Raw genomic sequence first — 12,658 nt, 5'->3', positions numbered from 1 at the left:
TTTTGTTACTATCTCCATTATCTTTATCATCATGTAGTGATAATAGTAACAATAACAATAATAATAATGATACTATTAACAACAATAATAATAATCTTATAGATGAAATTTTATAATTAAGTTTTAGTTTCAACTATTAATTACTTTTATCTATAATTTAATTAAGAGTTATAATTTATTTTCACTCTTTATTTTCTTTCGGTTTAACAATAAAAGAAAATGGATTTGTTAGATTAAAAAAATAAAAAAAAATGAGGATTTTAAAGTTTTCCTTAGATTTACTTAATTAATCTTGATGTAGTTTATTATCAGGATTTACTCTTAATTTTTTTGTTATCTTGGATGAAGTGAAAAAATAGTGCCTATAAATATTTAAATATTACTTATGATTTTAATTCTCAAACTTAAAAGTGTAAACATACAAATAATTAAACACATAATTGAATTAAAAATGATTAAACGTATAATACATTTGTACGCGATTATGAGTTGTCGTTAGAAATTATTATACAACAAAAAAATGAATCAATTATAGTAATACATATAAAGAAGCTTACGACAAAAAGATAAAATTTATAATTTGTTTTCAAGATTTTATTAGAATAAGATAGTTCATGATTTAAAAAATAGAAAATAAATTAAAAAAATTAAAGATAAAAGAAAAAAGAAAAAATAAAATATAACTCTTATTTAAAATTTTACGTTAGCACTTAAAAAGTTCATACCAAGAAAGATATAAAAAAAAAGAAAAATAAGTTAATAACACATCACATTTTTTTCTTTATATATAATATTATCAATTTATTTTTCTAAAATTATTATTAGTAGATTTTTGTTAACTAGAAAAAAAATAATTATTGATTAATTATTTATAATTATTTTATTTTCTCTAGTAAAATTTTAATAATTTGATTATATAATTTATTATTATTATTATTATTATTGTTATATAGACTAAATGAATTTTTTGTATTCTTCTGACAATAAAATCTTAATTAATCGTGTCATCAGTATGTGTTTAAGTTCGTCTTTATTTATTATTATTATTATATTATTATTTTGTACCTATCCTTTAATATGATAGTATGTTACTACATTCAGTTGGTAATTAGTTATTGATACTATAATTGGTTAGTTGATCACACTCTTTCTCGTGTATTTGCTCCTCGTTTCACTTTTGGAGAGTAATGAAATGATACCATTTGTTTTTGTTTCCAAAGTCTGTAGTTATCATAATGAGAAGGAAGGTGTGAAAAAGAAAGATAACCGACTATAATCAAGTAATAAAAGCTGAAGTGACGTATTTTCATGCATGAAATCGTGTGTAGGGTTATTCCACGTACTTAGACGAACAATGTACATACAACACAGTACTACACAAGCTATTTCAACGAGGAAATAATATTTTGAGGGAAGAAAGGCGAAAAGGGAAATTGGACCCACAACAACACTGAAAGAAAAAAAGCAACAATTACCTTCTTCCTCGCATTCCTATGTCAATTTTCATGTCCTAAATATTGAACAACATCTACCAGACAAAAAGGTTACAAAACATACAACCTTTTACGAAACGTGTTTTGAACACAGTGGCCACATTTCACGCCCCAACCACGTCTCCATCAAAACCAACCCAATCCAATTCTTATATAAAACGCTGCGTCGCAGACTGATACGTGCAAGGAGAATAAAAATCTTCGTATTTTTTCCCATATAGAAAACATGCCATTTGGACAAAATTTACAACAATCGTTATAATATTATTAATTAATATAATGACGTACGTGAGCAGACAAAAGGGAAAATTAATATAAATAAATAATATCAAGGGAGGTAGACTCAGGGTTGGAATGAAAACTGATCTTAGGGGGGACCCAATCCAATGGTCTTAGGATAGTTGGTGCTTTTGGTACACAAATAATCACACATCTTAAACATACGTGGTCAACCGAGGTATACGTGTCTTTATTATTAATCAGAAATTATTGTTAATATAAGTTTATAAGATAATCATGATAAAATGGTAATAGTTCTAATAAATACATTCATACCCTGAGTAATATTCGAATTTGTCTTGACTTTGATGAAAAATACCCAGTTTAATTGGGTACGGGAACAAGTAAAATTTGATATATTAAATCGGGTACGGGTGTATACTTATCCGTCTCATACCTGTTCCTATTCCTGGACCATCAATTTAATTGTGTTAAAGAATCTTAATATATAATTCTTTGTAATTATTTATTATAATGTAAAATATTTATAATTGCTTAATTATTAAGAAGTCTATGGATTAAAATATAAGATAGAGAAACAACCTAATTATAATTATAATTAATAAAAAAATAATTTAAAAATATTATGCATTTATTTTTGTAAAAATAAAAATTAATTTTTGACGAGTATGGATATGAGTATGATTATACCCGATATCCGATGAGAACGGGATGAGACGAAAATTATATACTCAATGGTACAGGTACGGAAATGAGAATGAAGATGGATTTAAACTACAAAAATGGGAATGAATATCATAAAACGTGTACCCGACCCCTGCCGCGTTGCCATCCGTAACTCATTATATTGCATTATGTAAACAGTAAATACATAATCTATTTCTTTATAAAATAAATAAAATAATTATCCTTGTATATATTTGATAAATTAGTCTCTAATTTTGTACATGACAAAAAGAGTAGTTGGGTTGGGACGCCCTTTGTCTGAACTTGCCTGTTTGGGAATAAGAACCCAATTATTAGGCCTAAATATGAGATTAATATCCGCTAATTAACTACCGTCCAACTCAACGTGGACAATTTTGTCTTTTCAACAGCCGCGCTATATAGGATACATCGCATTCGCCTAACATATTATATAGTGTGATTTTTTGTAATTTTGGGAAATATTAGTTATCTGTAGGGATATTTAATCATAGAAAAATGTTGCTTGGAATTAGAATAAAGGGTATCTCATTATCTCCACTTGTTTGGGCCGAAGAAGAGACAAAGGGCGCGTTAAATAACGAGTTAGTGTTAGAGATCCGATCAACACAGTGTTTGTTTCCATATTTTCTTTCTACCAATTGGGTTCCTCCGAAAGCGAAATTCCCAGAGTGGAAAATAAGCTTCCAGTGTTGGACCAAACAACCCTCATCTACCTCTTTAATTTTCCTTGCCTTTGCCAACTACACACTTGACTTCATTCTTTCACTTTCAAGGTACTCTCTCTCTCTCTCTCTGAATCGCTCTTTCTATTAAAGTGTTAAGGTTATGGATGTTTGATGTATCTGTACATAATGTGGAATTGTTTATCCTCATTCGTGTGTGACAAGTGAGAATTTGTTGTCTTCTACTTGTTTGTTGCTTGTGGCTTTTTTCCGTGTTTAGTTCAGCTTGCAATACTGATTTATGGAAAATTAAATATGTTTTTATTTGTTAAGAGGTTTTGTTCTTATTCAATCGGAGACATGGAAATAATTGTATAATTTATCGGTTGTTTTGATTTTTTTGAGTTTTTGCATGTTTTGAAATTGAAATTGAAGATGTGTTGAAGTTCTCAGAAACTGGTTGGTTGAAGTACGAGTTAAGGAGTTTTGGTAGTATGACAGGGGCTATTTTTAAGAAATTGGAATAGAACTTATGGCTGGAATGTGCAATAATGTTTGAAGCTTCGTTTGTTTCAATTCTGAAGGACATGGATAGAGTCTAACTTTAACGAATTTTTTTTGGTACTTTATATGGTTTTATTTCCTATTTTTTATGAAATAAACTGAATTTTCTCATTGAGGAAAATGTTGTAACTTATTCAATTTCAAGACTTTCTGCAGTATGAAAATTTAGTTTCCTAGGCAAGTACTTGTTCTTCAATTTTATGTTAGCTTATTTTCCATTTCATTTTTGTTTGGTTCTTTTAATTTTTAACCCTTTGATATCTTCTTTTTAAGTTTCTATTTTCTATTGCTTGTAGTTGCGGTGTAGGTTTAATATCTTAATGGTTCCCAAATTAAGACTATGATCGTATGTTGCGGTGTGACATTTTTTGTAAAGGAAGTATTGTGTTTGCACTGCTCTTTAGAATTAAACTTGCTTACTTCTGTACACGATTAAGCTTTTTTAAGTTCTTAACAATTGTTGTTTTTCCCCTTTTTACATGACATGAATGTGGATCTCTTCAGGCTTGTGTATTGACATATATCTAATTTGTTTTGTTTTTCTGATTCCTCTTCTCTAGCCAAAACGACAAAGAGTTTCAAGGGTCAAACTCTTGGTATGATTTCCTATATGCAACCCTTCTTGTCTTGTAGCTGTTGAGAATTCGGGATAATTATAATTCTATAAGGAAATATTCTTTTTGATCATTATGCATGTCTGGCCCTGTGGCCACAGTTGGTAATTTGGATGGAGCACTTCCTTGGGCAGAGAGAACAAAATCTCTTGATGCCATTTCTGAAATAGACCGTATATCTATACTGACAAACGGTGAAGCTGGTCATTCCTCTGAAGTTGCTGGCTTTAGAGTAGGGGAACTCTTACTTCCTAATGGAGAATCATATTCTGGGTCACTTCTTGGCAATACTCCAGAGGGTCATGGTAAATATGTATGGTCAGATGGTTGTGTATATGAGGGTGAGTGGAGACGGGGGATGAGAAATGGACTTGGGAAAATGCAATGGCCTTCTGGAGTAATGTATGAGGGTGAGTTCTCAGGTGGCTATATCCATGGTACAGGAGCATATATTGGCCCTGATAATCTAACCTACAAAGGTCGGTGGCGGTTGAATCTTAAACATGGGTTGGGTTATCAAATTTATTCAAATGGAGATATCTTTGAAGGCTCTTGGATCCAAGGAACACCAGAGGGGCCAGGCAAGTATACCTGGGCCAATGGAAATGTATATTTGGGAAATATGAAAGGTGGGAAAATGTCAGGAAAGGGAACTCTCACCTGGGTAAATGGAGACTCGTTTGAAGGAAGCTGGTTAAATGGCATGATGCATGGGCTTGGGGTATATACATGGAGTGATGGAGGCTGCTATGTTGGGACTTGGACACGGGGTCTGAAAGATGGCAAAGGAACCTTCTATCCTAAAGGTAGCTGTCTTCCATCTGCACAAGAAATATATCTCAATGCATTGAGAAAGAGAGGGCTGTTGCCAGATTTAAGAAAACAGAACCAGATACATATTCATCATGCTGCTTCAGTTGATATGGGAGATGTCAAGGTTGGGGAGAGTCAGAGATCAAATCGTGTTTCTGATAAGCTAGGCAAAGGAAACCTGTTAAATCTGGAACAATCTCGCAGCAAAAATATTTCTCTTGAAAGGCGCTGGAGTCTTGAGGTATCTATTGAGAAAGTGATTGGGCATGATTCAAAATTAGGTTCAACAGATTCTTTTGCAGAAAATGGGGATAAAGAGGTTAATGCTAAGATCCCAATTTTGGAACGTGAGTATATGCAAGGTGTATTAATAAGTGAGTTGGTTTTAAATAATAGTTTTTCATCAATGTCTAGAAGGGCCAAACAGCTTCAAAAAAAACTTGCCAAAGATATTAAAAGACCTGGTGAAGCAATCATTAAAGGTCACCGCAGCTATGATCTGATGCTTAGTTTGCAGCTTGGAATAAGGTAAAAGACACTACGTTGTTATTTATCATTTGTGCAATTTTTAATTTATTTATTTTTATTCACACATTAATTTCAAGATGGATCTGTGTTGGAAGGAGGGAACAAAGTCGTATGATTAGAATTTAATTCTTTTAAAATGAGAATTTTCAAATGGATGGATATTTGTATTCTTTAATCATATTAATGGTCATCTTTCTTTTTGGTTTGTGGGAATTCCTTTTATTTTTCTATCACCAACAGTAAAGAGATCCAATGTATTAGGCCCCAAAGAAGATTTGGATTATTTTCCTATTTCCTTAGAAATTTACTAAACTATCACTTCAGTCTTCAAGGAGAAAGAAATGTGGAGACCACCCTTATTTTTTTGTTTATTTTTCCTCTGAAAAGAAATGTGATGATTGAAAATAGGAAATTACAAATAAGGCATTTTGATAAAATATTTTTCAGTTTAGACTCTAGAAAAATTAAATGCTTAAGTGGTTAATCATCAAAATCAAACACTCTTTGAAGTTTGAACATATGTAATTATACTAGGTGATTGATAAATTGTTTTATTCAATTGGATATTGGGACTAACTTGAAAATTGGAAGGTGTTTCACTCTCAGTAAACAAATATTTGCTTCTCAGTTGTATTTCACAATTTTTCAGTAGAACTTAGATAATTTTTCTTGATTTCTTTACTCCTATTGATGTCATGACTCATGTGGTAACCATAACCAATAAAAGCACCTAACATACCCACTTTAGGAGAAAAGATGTTATTCTGGAATATTCATATTTGCTTTTGCAAGGATTTTGCCTCAAGTAATGTTAAAATGGGTTCAATATGGCTAGGTATACCGTGGGAAAGATTACACCAATACAGAGACGAGAAGTTCGAGCATCAGATTTTGGTCCTAGAGCAAGCTTTTGGATGAATTTTCCTAAAGAAGGTTCTCAATTAACACCTCCACATCAATCAGAGGATTTTAAATGGAAAGATTACTGCCCTATGGTATTCAGGTAAGTATTGACGCTTGTTTAGGCCTATTTTTTTGTGAGGCCATTGTACCATTCATCCGCCCTCTAGGCATGCTTATAAACCAATTTTTGTTTTTTGTACGCAGCTCTGGGTCCAGAATTACTCTGTTATTGATATATTGTACATATGTACAGGAAGTGTTTATAATTTTCATATCTTGAGCACCTGATTCAATAATCACTCTTTATTCCTTAGTCGATAGCATCATCCAATTTGACTAGTTCCGGTTTCATCAACTTTCCTTTTTTCATCTCCTTCTAACTAAATTTTAATAATTCTCCTTAATTTTATATTATTAAGAAAAACAAGGGGAATAGGGGCAGGGTGGATTGTAAGATCACAAATTTTATGACCCTGATTCTTAGTATCCATTTCAAATTTCCCAGTTGATAATTTGACGTGAATACAATCATGGAATAGTTTTCCAGTATTGATTTGTAAATTGTGACTGTGTAATAGTTTACTAACGTACTAAACCATGTGGACCACATGTAGAAACCATTCTAGTTGATTTAAGTATTCAACTACATGGATACCTTTTTTCATTAGGCTGGAATGCTATCCATGCTTATCACAGTTGTTGAGTTGTACTTTGACTTGTATAGGATCATAATCATGCATTATTTTTCATGATGGATATGAAAATAAAGGTAAGGAATAAAACAGAAAATCACTAATCCTAATTAAAATTGACCTTTAATTTCTTACAATTGTGTGTTGTATACATAATAAGGAAACACTGTTACAGCCCTCTTTTCTCCTTTCTCTTTTTCTTTCACTTAGCATGTGATATTGTTATATATGACCCTGTGACCTGTTGCAGAAATTTGAGAGAGTTGTTCAAGATTGATGCTGCTGACTATATGATGTCCATTTGTGGGAATGATGCTCTGAGGGAACTGTCTTCTCCAGGGAAAAGTGGGAGTGTCTTTTTCCTGTCTCAGGATGATCGATTCATGATTAAGACACTGCGAAGATCTGAAGTAAAGGTAGTTATATTTTATCTGGATCTTGTTCATTGGCATTTGTTGTAGTTGCAAATATAGATACATAAGATAACTGCTTTGGAGGTTGTTTTCTACTGGTTCTCTTTTGGAGTTCAAAATACATTATACAGTTTGAAGTTTGAACCCATACAAATTCTCAGGTTGACATTACTGGATTTCTGCATCTAATAACATTTAATATTTCCACAAAACCTGTATGGTTTTTTGCATTGTTATCACCTATCAGTGACCCACTTGCAACAAGGGCTGATGATGACATCGTTGTGCATTGGATGAAAGTTAAAGTGTGACATGAAATATAGAAGTATACTAAACTTGGCCTTAGATAGCAATAATAGGGTTCAAATAAAACAAATATTATATATATATATATTACACACACACACACACCTAGAAATACTTAAAACATAAGTTGCTTAACAATCTCATTAACTCAATTGCTGAATTTTATGCAACTGTTTCAAAGGAGTATGTGGAGAAACTTGACATCTTTACTGCATTCTTGATTTTATGTCCCTTTTCCCTGTTGAATTCTCTCATTTTTGGGTTGACTTTGTATGATATGTTATGCTTCTCATAATTCCATTTCTCTCTAATAAAACTACTTTTTTAGTAAGAAAAATGAGATATGTGGAGAAACTTGACATCTTTACTGCATCTTGATTTTATGTCCCTTTTCCCTGTTGAATTTTCTCATTTTTGGGTTGACTTTGTATGATATATTATGCTTCTCATAATTCCATTTCTCTCTAATAAAACTACTCTTTTAGTATAAAAAAATGAAAAAGGAAATTTTGAGCCCTTATCTAACTCGTAATGAATCAACTTGTGGAGCATATGCTAAATAATGATATTTTAGTGTTCATGTTCACTTGCTCTTCTCAACTTTTCTTTTTCACTAAGTACAAACAAATTGTAATGACCAAATTTTGAAATGTAGGTTCTTCTAAGAATGCTTCCAGACTATCATCATCATGTGAAGACTTATGATAACACACTCATCACAAAATTTTTTGGTCTGCACAGGATTATACCTTCGAGTGGTCAAAAGGTAATGTGCATTTTTTTCCGCACCCGAGTCATTTTCTGGAGTATTTATCAATTACTACTGCCTTGACTAGTTGACTTGCACCTTAATACTTGCAATTCTGGCATATCAAATGGACAAGATTTTACATAAAGCAAATGTACCACATAAAATATTTGAACCTATCATGACTTGCCATCGTTCATGCAAAATGACTTGATAACACATTTTGTTTAAGTAGGAGGCTAATATTTATATATAATTTTCTATTTTTCAGTTTCGCTTTGTCGTAATGGGAAATATGTTCTGCACAGAATTAAGGATCCATAGGAGATATGATTTGAAAGGTTCATCTCTTGGACGTTCTTCAGACAAGATAGAAATTGATGAGAACACCACTCTTAAAGATTTGGATTTGAACTACTGCTTTTACTTGGAACCATCTTGGCGGGAGTTTTTATTAAAGTAAGGGTTATTTACAAAATATTTTCTTTAATCTTGCCTTTTTCTTTCTCTTATTGCTGTTATTATTATAAAAATAATTTTTATTACTAGGAATATAAAGAAAAAATGAAAATAAAATACTCTTTGCTGACAAAGTAACAAATAAGTGAAAGTACAAAGCAAAAAGAGACAAATATGTATATATCATTTAATTTGTACAATATGGGTTTAGGAGGCAATTGTCTCTTATAATGTAGCTGAAATGTTATCATATATTCTGATACTGTATACAATGAGTATATAGTTTTTTAAGGAATGGATCTTTTTGTGTCCCCCCCCACCCACATATATTGTTGCTTAATAAAAATAATAACTGCTTATGTTTACCGAAATTTTTATAATTTACCATGCTTGGCTTCAAGTTTGAATGTTACCACTTACCTTTGTCATACTCTTTGTGCAGACAGATTGAGATTGACAGCAAGTTCTTAGAATTACAACAGATAATGGATTACAGCCTCCTTCTAGGTGTTCATTATCGAGCTCCCCAGCAGCTGCATCCTCTGCCGCCATACAACCAGAGTTTAAGTGCAGATGGATTGGCAATTCTTGCCGAGGAAGGTGGGTATTTTATCTGGACTATATAGCTAATGATTGATGATCTTCCTTTATATGATTGATTTTATTTCTGCTGAGCATTTATAGGAGTGTTTGTTTCAAGTTATCTTACAATATTCCCAAAAATATATGGATAGAGAATAGGGAATGTGTTTTCCCTTGTTACAAGATTACAAATTTTAGTCCTGGACATAGAACATTCTGAAGGAAAAAAAAAAGAAAAGAAACTTATTCTCATGCTTTTATCTCCAAGAAAGGAAGTGGGTAAGTTGATTTATATGTCATGGCAATTAAATTTTTTAGTTTTATCCATTTTAACTTATTTCACACACACATTCACAAAAACATTCCCAACATTAACCAAACCTGTTTTTTTTTTAAAGACGCAGGAATGTCATTTCCAACATTATATTCCTTAAAATAAAAGTTGATAAGTTGAAACAAATGCCTCCCAAGTATTTATATTGAGGTGCCTTTAATTAGAGTTTTCATGCATCGGAAATATGAAACTAATGACCTGGAATGGAAAGATAATGTTATGCCCCTAATTATTGATGTGACCAGCAGATGATATAATCGTATAAACCCTGCTTGTTTTGGTTTTATTAGGTAGGAGGGTAGATGACGAAATTGATGAGGGCTATTTCTGGAAACTCCTTTTTCTTATTCCAAATTGGCTAATGTCCATGACCATGTTATTGACAATTTTGTGATGATTGTTTAGTAGAGTAAGATTGGTAGGCTTTGCTTGAGTTTGGATTTTATAATTAAACTATGTTAGTAGCCATTATTAGAACTTAGAAGCAGTGCTGTAAAACCAGGTGATTTAGGCAATGGATGGTCAAAGGAACCTGGTCCTTGACCGGTGCAGTTAAACATGCTGACTTGTTTTCAGTCAAACTCTTAACTCCGTGGCTGTCTTATCCTTTTTTTTTTTTTTTCCCCTACAACTATGATAATGGTTAGGCAAAACACCATTTTAGAAAGCCTTTTGGCTAATCTGTTTGTCTACAATTATGCTTTCAAGTTTCAGCATGATTTTATTCTTGCTTTTTTCTACTAGAATTATAATCATGGAACTGATTAATTTCAAAACTTCACTAATGATCAACTGACAGACCCTCTAGAGGATGAAGTATCCAATTATCCCCAAGGGCTTGTTCTGGTCCCTCGAGGTGCAGATGATAATAGTGTTGTTGTAGGGTCACACATTAGGGGTAGAAGATTGCGAGCTTCAGCTGCCGGGGACGAGGAGGTGGATCTACTTCTACCCGGTACAGCAAGGTATGGTTTCTTCAAAACTTTTAATAGTTGATTTAATGTTATGTATCATTTTCAACATCATAGTGCTCCAACTATCCTATTTTTATGTTTGATCCATGCACCTCCAAATTCGTTATCACCTGTATGTTCATAAAATATAAACAATTTGTGATTTCTTTTAAGGACGATTGTGATGTGATTGAGAGATCGCCTAGTCATTGCCAAAGGATGCATGTGGGGTTCTGTATGAAAAATAATTCTTGTTAATCTATCTCAATACGTTAAAAATGATTTTGAAATGTTGGAAGCTGATTGATAAATTTCAAGCTGGAGAAAATATATAATGTACTCCGCCACAAATTAAAATATTTTCAGTTCTTAATCTTTCTTAACAATCCCTTGGTTCCCGAATCTTTTTATGGATCCTAAATCTCCATCATGCTCATTGCACATTGATTTGATCTTTTCTCTTTCTTTCCCCCTACCAGTCTAGGAACTTCACTTTACTGCTTTGTTGGATAATTTCTAGAAAATTGTAGGTTGAGGGTTTATCCTAGTTTGCAACTTGTTATGCAGACTACAAATCCAGCTAGGTGTGAACATGCCTGCTAGGGCAGAGCAGATTCCGGGAAAAAAGGAAGTGCAAATGTTCCATGAGGCTTACGATGTCGTACTTTACCTGGGTATAATTGACATATTGCAAGAGTACAACATGACCAAGAAGATTGAACATGCATATAAATCTTTTCAGTTTGATTCATTATCTATCTCGGCGGTGGACCCTACATTTTACTCACGTCGCTTCCTGGATTTCATTCAGAAAGTTTTCCCACCACATGAAATGGCAGGATGAAGTTTGGGGCTAACCTCAACCTGTTAGTTTATTCAGAAAGTGTGTACATTGTCACATTGCCTCCTTTTGTGCATGCTCTATAATTGACTTGAATATGTTTAGTTTTTATAAATGTTAAATTTTAATTTTGGTCCATTTATAAATTTAAATTTGACTAATTTTATTCTCCTTCACTTGCAATGATTTAGCTATGATGTAATAAGCAGATTATTTATCACATATCATCATTGCCTTGTGTCTTAAATGGTCTGTGTCACATGGCAATGTCTTGGTGCGTGGCTTTGTGTGCAGATAAACATTGGAGCAAAACAAGAAACATGCAGAAGCTCTAGCTCTCGTGACCACCAAAAAACCTCAACCACTAGAAGGAGGAAGAGTGTGGTCTCAGTTTGCAGAAAGGGAGAGGAAAATGAAAAAAGGGTGATAGCACATCCGAGTTGGATTATAGCGCGTGATAAGTATAATTAGGAAGTTTGACAATTCATCGTTTAGACTATCGTTAATAGGAACTGTCGAACTGAAATAGAAACATTTTAAAAAATGTTGGAGCGTGTTGGAGAACTTTAAGTCTAACATCAGACAAATAAAGATAAACGAGTACATATAACCATAGAGGAGCTGAATTCAGTTGGTTCAAACATTTTTTATGATATACGTTTTATCTTTGATACAGATTCAGCCTATTTAACGCTCGCTCCAAAATGGGCCTGTAAAAAAATAAGATGATATCAAAGCTTTAGTCCAACTAAAACAAAGAATTGGGCATCTTAGAATCACGACACAAGCCTGGGCAAACTAAGAA

The 12,658-nt window shown here is 32.6% G+C and overlaps 1 protein-coding gene across 2 annotated transcripts; it reads left to right on the top strand.

Annotated features, from left to right (window-relative positions):
* The first annotated feature begins 2,966 nt into the window (after window positions 1-2,966).
* Window positions 2,967-12,029, top strand: PIP5K9 (phosphatidyl inositol monophosphate 5 kinase). Of its 2 annotated transcripts, none has more exons than XM_020378746.3 (9): window positions 2,967-3,214; window positions 4,228-5,622; window positions 6,458-6,625; window positions 7,468-7,633; window positions 8,592-8,702; window positions 8,956-9,143; window positions 9,586-9,743; window positions 10,859-11,024; window positions 11,580-12,029. In XM_020378746.3, exons 2-9 carry the CDS (start codon window positions 4,361-4,363, stop codon window positions 11,854-11,856), a joined length of 2,496 nt encoding a protein of 831 aa, XP_020234335.1. In that variant the 5' UTR covers window positions 2,967-3,214; window positions 4,228-4,360; the 3' UTR covers window positions 11,857-12,029. The 2 variants fall into 2 exon arrangements, with proteins under 2 accessions (XP_020234335.1, XP_029125089.1); XM_029269256.2 differs by lacking the exon at window positions 2,967-3,214 and adding an exon at window positions 3,256-3,327.
* The last annotated feature ends 629 nt before the right edge of the window (window positions 12,030-12,658 follow it).

This window comes from Cajanus cajan, chromosome 7 (genome assembly GCF_000230855.2).
Source record: "Cajanus cajan strain Asha chromosome 7, NIPB_CcT2T_4, whole genome shotgun sequence".
NCBI classification, from domain to species: Eukaryota; Viridiplantae; Streptophyta; class Magnoliopsida; order Fabales; family Fabaceae; genus Cajanus; species Cajanus cajan.
The sequence above is the reverse complement of the archived record's forward strand: the minus strand, read 5'-3'. Positions and strand labels throughout refer to the sequence as shown.